This window comes from Carlito syrichta, unplaced genomic scaffold, assembly GCF_000164805.1.
Source record: "Carlito syrichta isolate Samal-C Ts95f unplaced genomic scaffold, Tarsius_syrichta-2.0.1 Scaffold74858, whole genome shotgun sequence".
In the NCBI taxonomy this organism is placed as follows: domain Eukaryota; kingdom Metazoa; phylum Chordata; class Mammalia; order Primates; family Tarsiidae; genus Carlito; species Carlito syrichta.
The window spans coordinates 263996-280248 of NW_007018954.1; the positions used below are offsets into that span (position 1 = coordinate 263996).

The following is a 16253-nucleotide window of genomic DNA, read 5'->3' on the forward strand; positions in this document are numbered from 1 at the left end:
CCACCACACCTGGGTAATTTTTTGATTTATTATAGAGATAAGTTCTCACCAAGTTGCTCAACTGGTCTTGAACCCATGTGCTCAAGCAAATCTCTCACCTCAATCTCCCAAAGTGCTGGGAATACAGATGTGACCACCATGCCCGCTATGAACAAATATTTTAAAGCATATAATTATATATATTTTGATTTATGCATACTTGTTTTTCCTGAAAGGAATTTCCTGAAATTCTTAATAGATAAGGATGAGGGAAGACTTTCACTTTACTCAACCTTTGAAGGCTCCTAAATATATATATATATATATTTTTTTTTTTTTTTTTTGAGTTGGAGTTTCACTTTGTCACCCAGGTTGGAGTGTGGTGGCATGCTCATGGCCACTGCAGCATCGACCTGCTGGGCTCAGGTGATCCTTCTGCCTCAGTCTTCCAAGTAGCTGGAACCACAGGCACACGCCACCATGCCTGGTTACATTTTTGATTTATTGTAGAGATGAAGTCTTGCTAAGCTGCCCAGGATGGTCTTGAACCCGTGGGCTCAGGCAATCCTCACCTTGGTCTCCCAAAGTGCTGGGATTATAGGCATGAGCCACCGTGCCCAATCCCTAAATATATATATTATCTGTTTATAAAAATTGTCAAAAGGGATGGTGTGGGTAGCAGGACCAGGGACTAGTTTTTTTTATTTTTATGGTCTTTATAGTATAATCTACTGGGAAGAGATTTTAAATTGTGTAGCACATGAATACAAGAAGTAAAAGAAAGAGATAGTCCCAATAAAGCAGAAGAAACAGCCAGATCTTAGAAATCATGAAACCCTATTTTTGAACACATTTCAGAAAAGCAACAGAAAAGGGAGCACTAGAGTTATGCTAAGTATACTGAATAATCCTGCCCTTCTGAAGTCCAAGAAAACCGATTCCCCATAATAACAACAACAGCATATTACATAAAGCTGCAGTAATCAACACTGTGTGGACTGGGTAAAGTGGCTCACACACGCAATCCCAGCAATTTGGGAGGCTGAGGCCAGAAATCACTTGAGCCCAGGAGTTTGAGATAAGCCTAGTCAACAGAGAAAGATCGTCTCCACAAAAAATCAGAAAAATTAATTAGGGGTGGTGGTGTGCTCCTGTAGTCCCAGCTACTCAGAAGGATGAGGCAGAAGGATCACCTGAGCCTAGGAGGTCTAGGCTGTGGTAAGTTGTTATCATGCCACTGTACTCTATCCTGGGCAACAGAGTGAGACTCTGACTCCAAAACCAAACCAAAACAAAACAAAATAAAATAAAATAAAATAAAAAAACAAAACAATACTGTGTAGTATTGGCATAAAGATAAAAATACAGATCAAGGGACAAGAATTTAGAGTTCAGGATAAACCCTTACATTTATGGTCAACTGGGTTTCAACAAGGATAAGACAATTCAATGAAGAAAGACTAGTCTTTTCAACAAATGGTGCTGTGACGCTGGATATTCACATGCAATAGAATAAAGTTAGACCCCCTACCTCACACCGTAACAAAACCTCAAAATAGATCACAGACCTAAATGTAAGAATTAAGACTAAAACTCTAATAATTCATTGGGTAAGGCAATGGTTTCTTAGCTACGACAACAATATATAACAAAAGAAAAAAATACATAAGCTGAATTATAGAATTTATACAAAAATGTTTGAGCTACAAACAATATCACCAAGAAAGTGAAAAGACAACCTAAAGAATGGGAGAAGATATTTGCAAATCATGTATTTAATAAGGGATTTGTATCCAGTATATACAAAGAACTGTTAGAAGTCAATAATAAAAAGACACAAGGAGCAAGGCACGGTGGCTCACACCTGTAATCCTAGCACTTTGGGAGGTAGAGGCAAGAGGACTGCCAGAGGCTCAGGGCTTCAAGGTCAGGCTGGGCAACTTGGCGAGATCTAATCTCTACAATAAATAAATTTTCTTAAAAAATCAGCCAGACGTGGTAGTGCGCACCTGTAGTTCCAGCTACTTGGAAGGCTGAAGCAGAAGGATAGTAGGTCAAGACTGCAGTAGCTGCAATCGTGCCATTGCACTCCAGCCTGGGCAACAGAATGAAAATCCAACTCAAAAAAAGAAACAAGGCTGGACACAGTGGCTCACACCTGGCACTTTGGGAGACTAAGGCTAAAGGATTGTCTGAGTACAGGAGTTGAAGACCAGCCTGGGCAACATGACGAGACCTTATCTCTACAGTAAATAAAAAAAAAATTAGCCAGGTGTGGTGGCATTCATCCATAGTCCCAGCTACTTGGAAGGCTGAGGTAGAAGGTTTGCCTGAGCCTAGGAGGTCGAGGCTGCTGTAGCTGTGACTGTGCCACTGCATTCCAGTCTGGGTGACAGAGTGAGACTCTAACTAAAAAATAAAATAAAATAAATAAAATAATAAAATAAAAAGACACAAAGCAAATTTTAAGCTGCTGAGGATTTGAACAGACATTTCTCCAAAGACAGACACATAGCTAATAAGCCATCCAGAAAGATGTAATAGGATAACACCCAGATTTTAATGTTGGTTACCTCAGAAAGTTAAGACTAAAGTAGTACAAGAGGTAATTAACCTTTCTCTTATTCATGTCTGAATTATTTATCACAATGAGAATATTACTTTTCTAGCAAAAAAAAAAAAAAAATCTGGCCAGGTGTGGTGGCTCACGCCTGTAATGCCAGCACTTTAGAAGACCAAAGCAGGAGGATTAAGCTAAGAAATTTAAGATCAGTCTAGGCAAAACAGCAAGACTCCATCTCTATCAAAAGAAAAAAGAAAATCAAATTAGGCTGGGCATGGTAGTTCACACCTGTAATCCCAGCACTTTGGGAGACTGAGGTGGAAGGATCGCTCAAGCCCAGGAGTTCAAGGTCAGGTTGGGTAATATAATGAGACCTCATCTCTGTAAAAAAATTTTAAAAATTAGCCAGGCATGGTGGGAGACTACATGGAAGATTGAGGCAGGAGACTCGACTGAGCCCAAGAATTCAAGACTACAGTGAGCTGTGATTTCACTGTACTCCATCCAGGGCGACAGAGTGAGACTCTAACTCAAAAAAAAAAAAAAAATCTGCCACTAGTCCCAGTTACTTCAGAGGTTGAGGTAGGATTGCTTCCTGAGCCCAGGAGTTCAAGGATGTAGTACATCATAATCACACCTGTGAATAGCCACTACACTCCAGTCTGGTCAACATATTAATAGTAAGACTCTAACTCTAAAAATAAAAATTATAATAAAATGTGAAAGGATGAGTCCGAGAGGGAGAAGTGTGGTCAGGACAGTTGTCTTCTCCCAAATCCACTCAGTTCTACTTTGATTTGGGTTAAAAAAAATTTCTAAGGAAGCAAATGGTGGAAGTACCATTTGGATCATAGATGATAGGAGGCACACAGAACTCAATGGGAGCTGGGCACAGGGGAGAGAGGAAAGGACTATTCAAACAGTGGGAGACAGGTACATAGGCAAGTTATATTCTGCACGTTTTATTACAATTCTCCTAAATGATGCTGATAGGCAAAACTAACTTTGTGGATTTATGAACTGGTTGCTATGTGAGTTGAGTAAATGGACGAGTCAGTCACGCTCTATAAGTACACATGTGCATTCACACATGTGCAAATATGTAACAGTGCAAACTGAATCAAAACCCTGTAAATGGAGACTTCTCCTGTGTTCTCTCTCTGAAGAGATACTATCCAGGTAGCAACATTTGTCCCAAAGGAAAGTTATGACACTAAGTGGGAGTCATAGGAAACAGAGTGGATTATTCAGGAAAAGCTTCACTGAGGTGGTGGCATTTAAACTGGACTTTGAAAATTGAGAAGCCAAGATAAGTGCAAAAAAGGGCACAAGCAAAGGTAGAGAGGAGAGAAAACACAAGGTATATTTAGGATAAATGAACCAAATGACATCTCTTAAACAGAGAGTGTGAGAAATGAGAGGTAGAATGGAAAGACATGTTAATGGGAGTCATAAATATCAGACGAAGGAATTTCATCTAGGTAAACAGCATAAGATGACAATTAAGAGAAATGACTTGTTGCTTAACCTTTTGAGCCTGTCTCCCTATCTGCAAAATAGAAATTCTTTCTATCATGTGTCTATTTTTTTTTTAAGAGACAGGCTCTTACTCTGTCACCCAGGCTAGAATGTAAGTGGTGCAATCACAGCTCACTGTAGACTTGAACTGCTTGGCTCAATACTTAGCCTCCCAAGTAGCTTGGACTACATGTGCACACGACCACACCCAGCTAAGTTTTTAAAAAATTTTTTTGTAGAGACAAAATCTCACTATGTTACCTAGGTTGGTCTCAAACTCCTGGCCTCAAGCAATCCTCCTGCCCTGACCTCCCAATCCCATGTGTCAAATATTTATGAGAATCTCTTATAAATGAAAAGCTTCGAGCTAGACACTAGAGGTACAGCAGTGTTCCCTATTTTCACGGAGTCTGCAATCTATACCTAACTTTAAGGAGCAGCTTCAAAGAGTAAAGGAGATAATGCAAATAAAGTGTTTGCTCAGAGTCTGGGACACAGTAAGTGTTCAAATCTTAATATCCTTGAGATCTACAAATATGCAAGTCAAATTCTAAACAGACAGTAAAGATTATTTGTAGTAAAACAGTTATCAGCAGGACAGAATAAGGGAAAGTCACCAAGAAAGAGTTTCTGAACAGAAGAGCGATGTAAAACAATAAACATTTATTGAGTTTCTGTAGAAACTCATGTTTTAGATATATTAGGCTAGAAATGGTTTATAAGAAGGACTGGGAGCCAGACAGAATAGGCTAAACACTAATAAAATACAAAGTAAGACTACAAAGTGAGAAACATTTTCTTCCCTTCCCTGGCTCATGGAAGCAGAAGAGGCAAGACCATAAGAGGGGCAGAATACAACACCTCCAAGTACAGCAGTAAGTCAATTAGTCAATTTTATGATGCTGCCACCGTGAAAAGACACCTAAGTTTGTTTCTCATTGACAAAAAATAAGCAACTCATGTTTAAAGCAAAGAATGTCAGATTTTGATTAAGTTAATAAATCCACAAATAAGGCACTTTACTTATTAAAAGAAAGGAATGGTTATTAAACGGAGTAAGTTTTTTTTTGAGTTGGGGGTCTCAGTCTGTCACTTAGGTTGGCATGCAGTGCCACAATCACAATTCAATGCAGCCTCAATCTCCTGGGGTCAAGCAATCCTCCAGCCTCAGCTTCCTCAGTAGCTGAGGTTACAGGTGCACACCACCACGCCAGTTAATTTTTTTATTTTTTGTAGAGATGAGGACTTGCTATGTTGTCCAGGCTAGTCTCGAACTCCTGGCCTCAAGCAATCCTCCAGCCTTGGTCTGACCAACTTGGTAAGACCTGTCTCTACAATAAATCAAAAAATTAGCCAGAGTGGTGGCACATGCCTGTAGTTCCAAATTCTTGGACGGCTGAGGTGGAAAGATCGCCTGAGCCCAAGGGGCCGAGGCTGCAGTAGCCATGAGCATGCCACTGCACTCAAGCCTGGGTAACAGTGTGAGACTCCAACTCAAAACAAACAAACAAACAAACAAACAAATTACACAATGCTTCACAAATCTGCCCAAAATTTCCCTTGAGGGATTATGCAAATCCACTCTATCATTTTAGTTTGGGTACATATGAAGCCAAAAGAAGCAGAAGTAATGCATTTTTGAGCAAAATGTTCAGAATGGTTTAAAAATAAAATCCTGAAAGTGCAAAACTCCAAAACCCTTGAAACCTAAGAATATGCTAGTCAAAATTTTAAGAGAAAAGAATGTTTGCTTTATTGCCATTAAAAACCAAAGGTATTTGTAAACACAGAACTCATTCCACAAAATTTGTCACACATAAATTCTGAAACACTGGAGGGTGGGTCTCTGTACAAAGGAAAAGAAGTGAAAGGCAAAGTAGACCTTTCCTCTCATAGAATTAGTTTGGTTTTAATCATCTGCATCTTCCAGGAACCCCCAAGCCTTACGCCTGGTTTGAAGAAGTAAAAGCAAACATAAGTCATCTGGAAAACAGTGTCTTCCTCCTAGCCCTCAAATTATTTTACTAAATACTTTTAATAACATAAGCAGTATATAGTCAAAGATAACCTAGCACACAAAGAAATTAGATTTCAGAGATTGAAATAAACCACAGACTACAGAACAACAATGCTTACTATGCTTAAAATAAAAGACAAGTTTGAAAGTAACTGCAGAGAAAGCTATTGAAAAATTAAATCACTGATCTTTAAAATAATTTTTGTAAAATTTTTGAAAATTAAAAATGCAAAAACAGGTCAGGGCTGGTGGCTCATGCCTATAATCCTAGAACTTTGGAAGACAGAGGTGAGAGGATTGCCTGAGCCCAGGGGCTCAAGACTACCTGGGCAACTTGGTGAGACCTCATCTCTACAGTAAATTAAAAAAATTAGCCAGGCATGGTAGCATATGCCAGTAGTTGCAGCTACTTGGAAGGCAGAGGTATAAGGATCACCTGAGTCCAGCAGGCTGAGGCTGTGGTGGCCATTAAGTGTGCCACTGCACTCCAGCCTTGTGTTAGAGTGAGATTTTGACTTAAAAAATAATAAAATAAAAATGCAAAATCAAAAGATTTAAAATCGAGGGGAGGTTTAATAGTACATCAGACACAGCTGAGAAGAGAATTAGTGAATTGGTAGATAAGTCAGGAAAAAAGTGCTCATAATACAGCACAGAGACAAAAAGACAGAAGAGATGATAAAAAACATAAAGGATAAAATGAAGTTTAAATACATTTAACCAGGCCGGGCTCGGTAGCTCAGCCTGTAATCCCAGCGATTTGGGAGGCCGAGGTGAATGGACTGTCTGAGCCTGTGGGTTCGAGACCCGCCCGGGCAACTTGGTGAGACCTCATCTCTACAATAAATCAAAAAATTAGCTGGGTGCAGTAGAGCACACCTGTAGTTCCAGCTACTTGGAAGGCTGAGGCAGAAGGATTGCCAGAGCCCAGCGAGTTGAGGCTGCAGTGGCCAGGAGTGTGCCACTGCACTCCAGTCTGGGCAATGGAATGTGACTCCAACTCAAAAAAAAAAAAAAAATACATTTAACCAGAGTGCCAGCAGGAGAAGAAAGAAGACATGGGGCAAATGCAATGTCTGATCATAGTTAGGAATTTTCAAGAACCAATGAAAAATACCAGATCACAGTTTCAAGAAGCCCAACAAAACCCAAGTCAGATGAAAAAACAAAGAAATTCATACTTAGATGCCTTGCAGTTAACTGCAGCAAATCAAGACAAAAATAAAATCTTAAAAAATAGCAACAAAGCCAGGCACAGAGGCTCACGACTGTAATTCCAGCACTTTGGGAGGCAGAAGCAAGAGGACTGCCTGAGCTCAGGGGTTCAAAACCAGCCTGAGCCAACATGGCAAGACCTTGTCTCTACAATAAATAATAAAATCAGCTAAGTGTGGTGTCGCATGTCTGTGGTTCCAGCTACTTGGAAGGCTGAGCAGAAGGACCAGCTGGTTGAGGCTGTGGTGGTAATGAGCCTGCCACTGCGCTCCAGTCTGGGTAACAGAGTGAGATTCCAACTCCAAAAAAAAAATAGCAGCATGGAGTGGTAATGATGAAGTGGTGAGAGAGAATGCAACAGAATTACTGTGAAGAGGCTCTGACCATTTGGACTAATGAACTCCAGTATTTATGTAATTCTCTATATTCTGCTTCAGTCCAAAAAGAATTCAAGGCTGTTTACCAAGGTTTATATAATGAAATCCAATAAAATGAGAAAAGTAGCACAAAGAGAAACAGAAGAGAAAAATAACTGGATTTTCCTGTCTCCTTTTAAAACTGGATGCTGTGTTAAGATTCATTCCCAAAATGCATGCTATAAATTCCTATTTGCTTGCTAGAAAGGAACCACAAATTTGACTTTAAACATTTTAGTGCCCACACAAAGAAGAAATGAGGCAGTTACAAGATTTTCAGTTAAAAAAAAAAAACTTTGTTCAGGGAAAACTATTTCTAAAGGAGATAATTGATAATGATAATAAACAACATCTGCAACATCCTCTTACAATATGCAGTCACACATTTTGGAGAAACAAAGTATAATTCAGCAGAAATAAATTTGAAGGGAAAACCAACAAGCAATATGATGCTCTCTGGGAGTGTAGTTTACTCCAGACTGAAGATTTTAGGAGAATGGCCTGCATATACTATAAAAAACTTTTAAGACATAAGTGTTTGTCTCAGGCAAGCTTCAAAAAGCAGCGTCTAGCCAGCTGGCTCGGTGGCTCAGCCTGTAATCCCGCGCCTTTGGGAGGCTGGGGTGAGTGGACTGCCTGAGCCCGCGGGTTCGAGACCCGCCTGGGCAGGCGAGACTTCATCTCTACAATAAATCAAAAAATTAGCCGGGCGTGGTAGTACGCGCCTGTAGTTCCAGCTACTTGGAAGGCTGAGGCGGAAGGATCGCCGGAGGCCAGCAGGTCGAGGCTGCGGTGACTGGGAGCGGCCACTGCACTCCAGTCTGGGCGACAGAGTGAGAATCCAACTCAAAAAAAAAAAAAGCAGCGACTTTAAGAATCTTTTCCTGGCAAGTACCTAGGGGTAGCTATTCTGTGTGGGTAGACAGGTACAGAGTCACATGCTGAATTATCAGCTAACCCAAGGCAGGATTACAGGCTCTCGTGAAAAGTGAGTCAGACATCATTCTATCTCAGCTTGAAGAAGTGAGATCCAAGATGTTTCTTGCCAGGCACAGTGGCTCACACCTATCATCCCAGCACTCTGGGAAGCCAAGAAGGGAGGATTGCTTGAGCCCAGGAGTTTGAGACCAGACTGGGCAACATAGTGAGACCTCATCTCTACAAAAAAATTTTAAAATTGGCTAGTGGCTCACCCCTATAATCCCTGCACTTTGGGAGGCCAAGGCAAGAGGATTGCCTGAGTCCAGGGGTTTGAGACCAACCTGGACAACATAACGAGACCTCAGCTCCACAATAAATCAAAAATTTAGCCAGGTATGGTGGTGTGCACCTGTAGGCTGAGGTGAAAGGATCATCTGAGCCCAATAGGTCAAGTTTGTGGTGGCTGTGATCCCACCACTGCACTCCAACTTGGGTGAGAGTGAGACTGACTCAAAAAAAAAAAAGGCCAGGCATAGTGGCACGTGCCTGTAGTCTCAGGTACTTGGGAGGTTGAAGTGGAAGGATTGCCTTAACCAGTCTTGTTATTCTACAAAGGACAGAAACAGTTCTACTTTGTTCAAGTGGTATTAACAGAAAAGAAATAAGCTTTAGCTGAGACTCATAGGAAAAGAAAAATCATGTGGCCTTGACTTTTGGCATAACTGATTAGGTTAGTAGAAAGAAAGCAAAGATGTCTAAAGAGTTCTAAATGAAGGAGAAATACCAGAACAAAAAAACAGTGAAGCCAAATTTTGAAGGAAATAGGACAGTTGTTTTAGGTAAGATGTTTGAGTCTGAATATCTGAGTGAAAATGTCTAGAAGGTAACATACATCAGGAAAGAGCAACAAATTGAGAAACCTGTACATAAAGATAATAACTGAGTAGTTCTCTCTCTTTTTTTTTTCCCTTGAGTCAGACTCTGTCACCCAGGCTGGAGTGCAGTGGCATGCTTACAGCCACTGCAGCCTCAACCTGCTGGGTTTAGGTGATCCTTCCACCTCAGCCCTCCAAGTAGCTGGAAACACAGGCATGTGCTACCATGGCCGGCTAATTTTCTTTTTTTTAATCATAGAGATGAGCTCTCACCAAGTTGCCCAGACTTGTCTTGAACCCATGGGCTCAGGCAATCTCCTTGCCTCAGCCTCCCAAAGTGCTGGGATTACAGGTGTGAGCCACCATATCCAGTAACTGAGTAGTTCTAGTTTCCAAACTACTAAAATTCCTTTTCCTCAAATCATACAAAGAACTGGATCCCACAAGATACACTATCTGAAAGATACACACAGTGATAAATAACAGATTACATTCAAAGTGATCCGATACACAGAGGGAACATCCAATACAGTTAGAGTCTGACTCAGAAGGGTAAAGGTACAAATCTATATCCCACCCCCACAAATTAGAATAGCACTAGACTGTATGGTTCACATGCAGAAAATGATATAATTTGTTTGCAAAGTAAATGGTACTTAGTCTCCACTTTGCATTTAAGAACACAGAGTTGTTTGCAGAATGAAAATTTCCTAAGAATTTTTAAATTAGGCACATAGGGAAATATCGGTATGTTTAAATTTTTCCATAAAAGTTATTAACTTTTAAAAATTTCCTAAGAATTTATAAAATTTAACAGGAGTGAAGACATTTCTTCATGTCTTTGAGACACTAAAGCTAACCCTCATGTGAAAGAAGAGGCAAGAACAGCATGGTAGTTTCTTCCTCGAAAGAAAAACATGATTAAGGACACCCCAAAGGGTTCCCAACTTCTGGAAAGAAGAGAGAAGAGAGTAAGAGATGCAGTCTTCAGTTGCACAATTGAATATGAATTAAATACAGGTGCTACGGTAGCTTAAAAACACACTGATGAGAAAAGTAAAAACATGAACTTACTCTTTTCAATGAGCTGGTCCTGAACTCCTGCCAATGCACTTACTGCCTAAAAGAAAAGCCACCAGTTACTAGAAAAGTGACCACAGACCTCAGGAGAGTACTCCCAGAGGAAGGGAAAGAGAAAACTCCCATTCTCCAACAACAGGCCATAGTAAGATTTCCCCACCACTACCACCACCACTTACGGCTGCTGATGTCACTGAAGATTTGCTGAAGAGTCGCTCAGCTTCCTTAAACTTCCGGTTCCTTCTATCGTTTTTACTATTGGAATTTCTAAAACACACAGAGGAAATTCACTATAAGCACCAAGCGATGCCAATGGCTCAAGTTGGGGATGCCCCAGGACTTATATAAAGAACTGGTTTGTTTTTCTTTAACCAAGTTCCACATAAGAAGCAGTATTTTCACAACCACTTAGATTGGCCCAAACAACCTTTATGCTGAATGTCCATATAGAAAGCAATGTTTTCCAATGTATGCTATGTGTCTCACAATGGGATGAGATTGTTTCATTTTCATTTTAGTATACATTTATTTTAATGTTTATAATTAAAAGTGACTAACACAGACTAGTGATATGAAATGTCTTTTGTTTTTTGAGTCAGAATCTCACTCTGTTGTTTAAGTTAGAGTACAGTGGCACACTTATAGCCATCGAAGCCTCTATCTGCTGGGCTCGGGAATATTTCTGCCTCAGTCTTCCAAGTAGCTGGGACTATATGCGCATGTTCCCATCCCTGTCTAATATTTTTTATTTATTGTAGAGACAAGGTCTCGCCATGTTGCCCAGGCTGGTCTCAAACTCTTGGGTTCAGGCAATCCTCTAGCCTCAGCCTCCCAAAGTACTGGGATTACAGCATGAGTCACTATACCCAGAGAAATGTCTTTATGTATTTATTTATTCATTCATCAATTTATTTATTTTGAGTTGAAGTCTCACTCCTTCACCCAGGCTTCATTCATTCATTCATTTATTTTGAGTTGAAGTCTCACTCCGTCGCCCAGGTTGGAGTACAGTGGCACACTCAAGGCTACCACAGCCTCGACCCACTGGGTTCTGGCAATCCTTCCACCTCAGCCTTCCTAGTAGCTGGAACTATAAGAGCGCACTACCACACCCAGCTAATAGAGTCGAGGTCTCGCCAAGTTGCCCGGGTTGGTCTCGAAACCACGAACTCGAGCAATTCACTTGCCTTGGCCTCCCAAAGTGCTGGAATTACAGGCTGAGCCACTGAGCCCAACCAAAATGTCTTTTAAATAAACTTAATTTTCAAATTTAAAGATAGAATCAGGGATATTTAGAGAAATCATAGTTTACTACATAGCTATGATATCAGGTCTGGGGCAAAAAGGGGGGGGGCATCTTTTGGGCCAGAAAGCAACAAAGTGCTCCAAGACTAATAGGGCCATGCCAAAAGGACAAAGAAACCATCTTTAGGAGGCTCCCTCTGACCATGCCTTTTTTTTTTTTTTTTTTTTGAGTTGGAGTCTCACTCTGTCACCCAGGCTGGAAGGCAGTGGCACGCCTCTCGTCCACTGCAGCCTCAACCTGCTGGGCTCTGGCGATCCTTCCGTCTCAGCCTTCCCAACAGCTGGAACTACAGGTGCACACTACCATGCCCAGCTACGTTTTTGATTTATTATAGAGATGAGGTCTCGTCAAGTTGCCCGGGCTGGTCTTGAAACTGCAGGCTTAGTTAATCTACTGGCCTCGGCCTCTCAAAGTGCTGGGATTACAGACTGAGCCACCAAGCCTGGCCTGACCATGCTTTAAAAAAAAAAATGAAAGAGAGAAGATAAAAAAGGAAAACTCTACACGATGCCAGTAATAGGCCAGCCATGGTGATTCATGCCTATAATCTCAGTGCTTTGGGAGGCTAAGGCGGGAGGATCACTTAAGGCCTGGAGTTTAAGCCTAGCCTGGGCAACATAGCAAGATCTTGTTTCTATAAAAAATAAAAAACTTAGGAGGGCATAGTGGCACACGCCTGTAGTACCTGCTACTCAGGAGGCTGAGGTGGGAAGATTGCCTGAGGCCAGGAGTTCAAGGCTGCACTGTGTTATGATCACACCACTGCACTACAGCCTGGACCATAGAGCAAGACTCTGGCTCAAAAAAAAAAAAAAAAAAAAAAGCCAGTTATTATGAGAGGAATAATCACCGTTTTGCAACTTCCAGTGTAATGACTAATTCAATGATTCAGATAAGAATCAACAATGGATATTAAAACAACTGAATAAAAATCTGGAAGGGCTAGGCACAGTGGTTCATACCTGTAATCCCAACACTTTGGGAAGCCAAGGTGAGAGGACAGCCTGAGCAAAGGGGTTCCAGACCAGCCTAGGCAACTTGGCAAGACCTTATCTCTAAAATAAGTCAAAAAACTAGCCAGGTATGGTAGTACACACCTGTAATTCCAGCTACTTGGAAGTCTAAGGCAGAAGGATTGCCTGAGCCCAGCAGGTCAAGGCTGCAGTAGGCGTGAGCATGCCACTGCACTCTGGCCTGGGCGACAGAGTGACACTTGAACTCAAAAAACAGAAACAAAAACAAAAACAAAAAAATGGAGGGAAGCCAAGTACAGTGGCTCACACCTGTAATCCCAGCACTTTGGGAAGCCAAGGTGAGAGGATTACCTGAGCCCAGGAGTTCAAGACTAGCCTGGGCAACACGGTGAAACCTCATCTCTACAAAAAAAAAATTTTTTTTTTTTTGAGTTGGAGTCTCACTCTGTTGCCCACACTGGAGTGCAGTGGCCACTCCCGGCCACCACAGCCTCGACCTGCTGTACTCCAGTGATCCTTCCGCCTCAGCCTTCCAAGTAGCTGGAACTACAGGCGTGCACTATCATGCCCGGCTAATTTTTTGATTTATTGTAGAGATGAGGTCTTGCCAAGTTGCCCAGGCGGGTCTCGAACCCACGAGCTCAGGCAATCCACTCACCTCAGCCTCCCAAGGTGTGAGATTACAGACTGAGCCACCGAGCCTGGCTTACAAAAAATTTTTAAAAATTAGCAGGGCATGGTGGCACATGTCTGTTGTCCCAGCTACTTGGAAGTCTGAGGCAGAAGGATGCCTGAGCCCCGCAGGTTGTAGTTGTAGTTACCATGATCGTGCCACTCTATTCCAGCCCCGAGTGACAGAGTGAGACTCTGACTCAAAAAAAAAGAAAAAAAGAAAAAAAAACTGGAGGGAGCGAGCGGTATAATCACAATCACAATGGGAAAAAATGAACTTGTCTAACAGAGAAATCATATGTCCAAACTTCACATCACCAATAATAGGATAATCTGATATTATGTACCTCCAAACAGAGATAGATAACAAAAGGGACACAAATCGCTTATGTAATGTTTTTGCCAAACATGTTTAAAGAATCTCTCATAAGGTCAAAATATGAAAAATCTGAAATTGGGATACTGTGCAAGGCAATGTCTTGAACTCCAGCACAACCATTACCAAAAAGGGTGATTCTACTAAATCTTAAAACATAATAGCCAAATGCAATGTGTGAATGCTTACTGAATCCTGACTCAAAACAAAGTAGCAAAACATTCTGGGGACAATTGAGGAAATTTTTTTTTTTTTTTTTGAGTTGGAGTCTCACTCTGTTGCCCAGACAATAATTTTTGATTTATTGTAGAGATGAGGTCTCACCAAGTTGCTCAGGCGGGTCTCGAACCTGTGGGCTCAGGCAATCCACTCACCTCAGCCTCCCAAAGGCGCAGGATTACAGGCTGAGCCACCGAGCCCGGATGAGGAAATTTTAATAAAGACTGTGTATCAGATGATACTATTAATGTTCTGCTGATTTTCTAGGTATAACAACTATGATTAGGTAGGTGAAATGTTTATTCTCATGGGGTAATCCCTGGCATATTTAGATGCAAAGTGTCGGGATATCTGCATCTAACTTTCAGATGAATTAGCTGGAAAAAAAAGTACAGGAAGACAGGTGGATATAACCATAAGTATCATGAGGAAGATCTTTGTGGTGATGAAATAGTTCGGTATCTTGATTGTGCTTACAAGAATCTACACGTGTGATACACTGACATAGAACTATATATCAACATTGTAACAATGTCAATTTCCTGGTTTTGTATTAAAGTTACATAAAATACAACTGTACTATTTTTTTTTTTTTTGAGTTGGAGTCTCACTCTTGTCACCCAGGCTGGATTGCAGTGGCACACTCACTGCTATCACAGCCTCGACCTGTTGGACTTAGGTGTTCCTTCCGCCTCACCTTCCAAGTAGTTGGAACTACAGGTACATGCCACCACGCCCAGCCAGTTTTTGTGATTTATTATAGAGACAAGGTCTCACCAAGTTGCCCAGGCTGGTCTTGAATCCCTGGGCTCAGGCAATCCTCCTGCCTCGGCTTCCCAAAGTGTTGGGATTACAGGCTGAGCCACCACACCCGACCCTGTACTATTTTTACAAATGCCTATGAATTTATAATTATTTCAAAATAGAAAAAAAGGTTAACTAGATATAAATGCGTGCTTTTATTTTACTTTATTTTATTTTTTGAGTTGGAGTCTCACTCTGTCACCCAGACTGGAGTGCAGTGGCATGCTCCTGGCCATCGCAGCCTCGACCTGCTGGGCTCCGGCGATCCTTCCGCCTCAGCCTTCCAAGTAGCTGGAACTACAGGCGCGCGCCACCACACCCGGCTAATTTTTTTATTTATTGTAGAGATGAAGTCTCGCCAAGTTGCCCAGGTGGGTCTCAAACCTGCAGGCTCAGGCAATCCAGCGTGCTTTTATTATAGAGGGGAAAAGAGAGAGAAAGTTAATGTGGCAACACGTTAACAATTTATGAATATAAGTGGAGGGTATCAAGTGTTCATGTACTAGTCATTCAATATTTCTACAGATATGAAAATTTTCCAAAAGTGTAGAAATTTTGAAAGCATATTACTAAGTAAATAATGCACAGTTGGCACACAGGTATGGCAAAAACTGTGAGGGTGCCACTGCCTTACTAGACTCTGGCATGGCCATGTGCTCTTTAAGCTAAGGCTGCCTCCATGGTTCCTGGCATTGGCCTGTTTCCCTGTCTTGGAGAGGTGAATTTCCTCTCCTCTCTAATTTACTTTTGAAATAAACCATATTTTCTAATAAAAAAAAAAACCGTGAGGGTGAAAATCCATGACTGATTAAAATGTGGACAAACTAATAAAATACTATTGTGTATTTCATTTAAGCTTCATATAACCCTGTGCCATAGGCCCGACTTTCCCTATTTTACAGATATGGACTTTGTCCAAGATTACTCAGTGAAGCAGTGGCTAAGCAGAATCCAAGTTCAAGTTTAGACCTCTTTCCACATCACCATTTTACTTCTGCCTCCTGCAAAGTTGCTACCCAAGGGCACACAGTCCTACAAACAAATGTTATTAGGACACAATAGGAACACTACAGACTTCTGACACTCACTTTTGGTTGGTCAGATATCGATCCCAGCCACGAATGATATTGCCATACATCTGAGTGTCTTCCAGGTAGCTTCCTTCAAAAGCATAGATCTGTCTCTCCAAGTTCGCTAGTGTTTCCTGAGAAATGAAAAACAAGGATAGGAATAATGACTTTTATTTTTTTTTATTTTATTATTTTATTTTTATTTTTTTGAGTTGGAGTCTCACTCTGTCGCCCAGACTGGGGTGCAG

The 16253-nt window shown here is 41.2% G+C and overlaps 1 protein-coding gene across 1 annotated transcript in view; it reads right to left on the reverse strand.

Annotated features, from left to right (window-relative positions):
• The window catches only part of MEAF6 (MYST/Esa1 associated factor 6), a gene marked incomplete at its 5' end in the record, with an annotated part of 25438 nt that extends 9299 nt beyond the window's left edge, over positions 1 to 16139 (reverse strand). Inside the window, 3 exons of the mRNA XM_008053465.1 lie at positions 10579 to 10624; positions 10764 to 10851; positions 16024 to 16139. Coding sequence (XP_008051656.1) covers positions 10579 to 10624; positions 10764 to 10851; positions 16024 to 16139 — 250 coding nt within the window. The remainder of the gene's footprint in view (positions 1 to 10578; positions 10625 to 10763; positions 10852 to 16023) is intronic.
• Between the last annotated feature and the right edge of the window lie 114 nt (positions 16140 to 16253).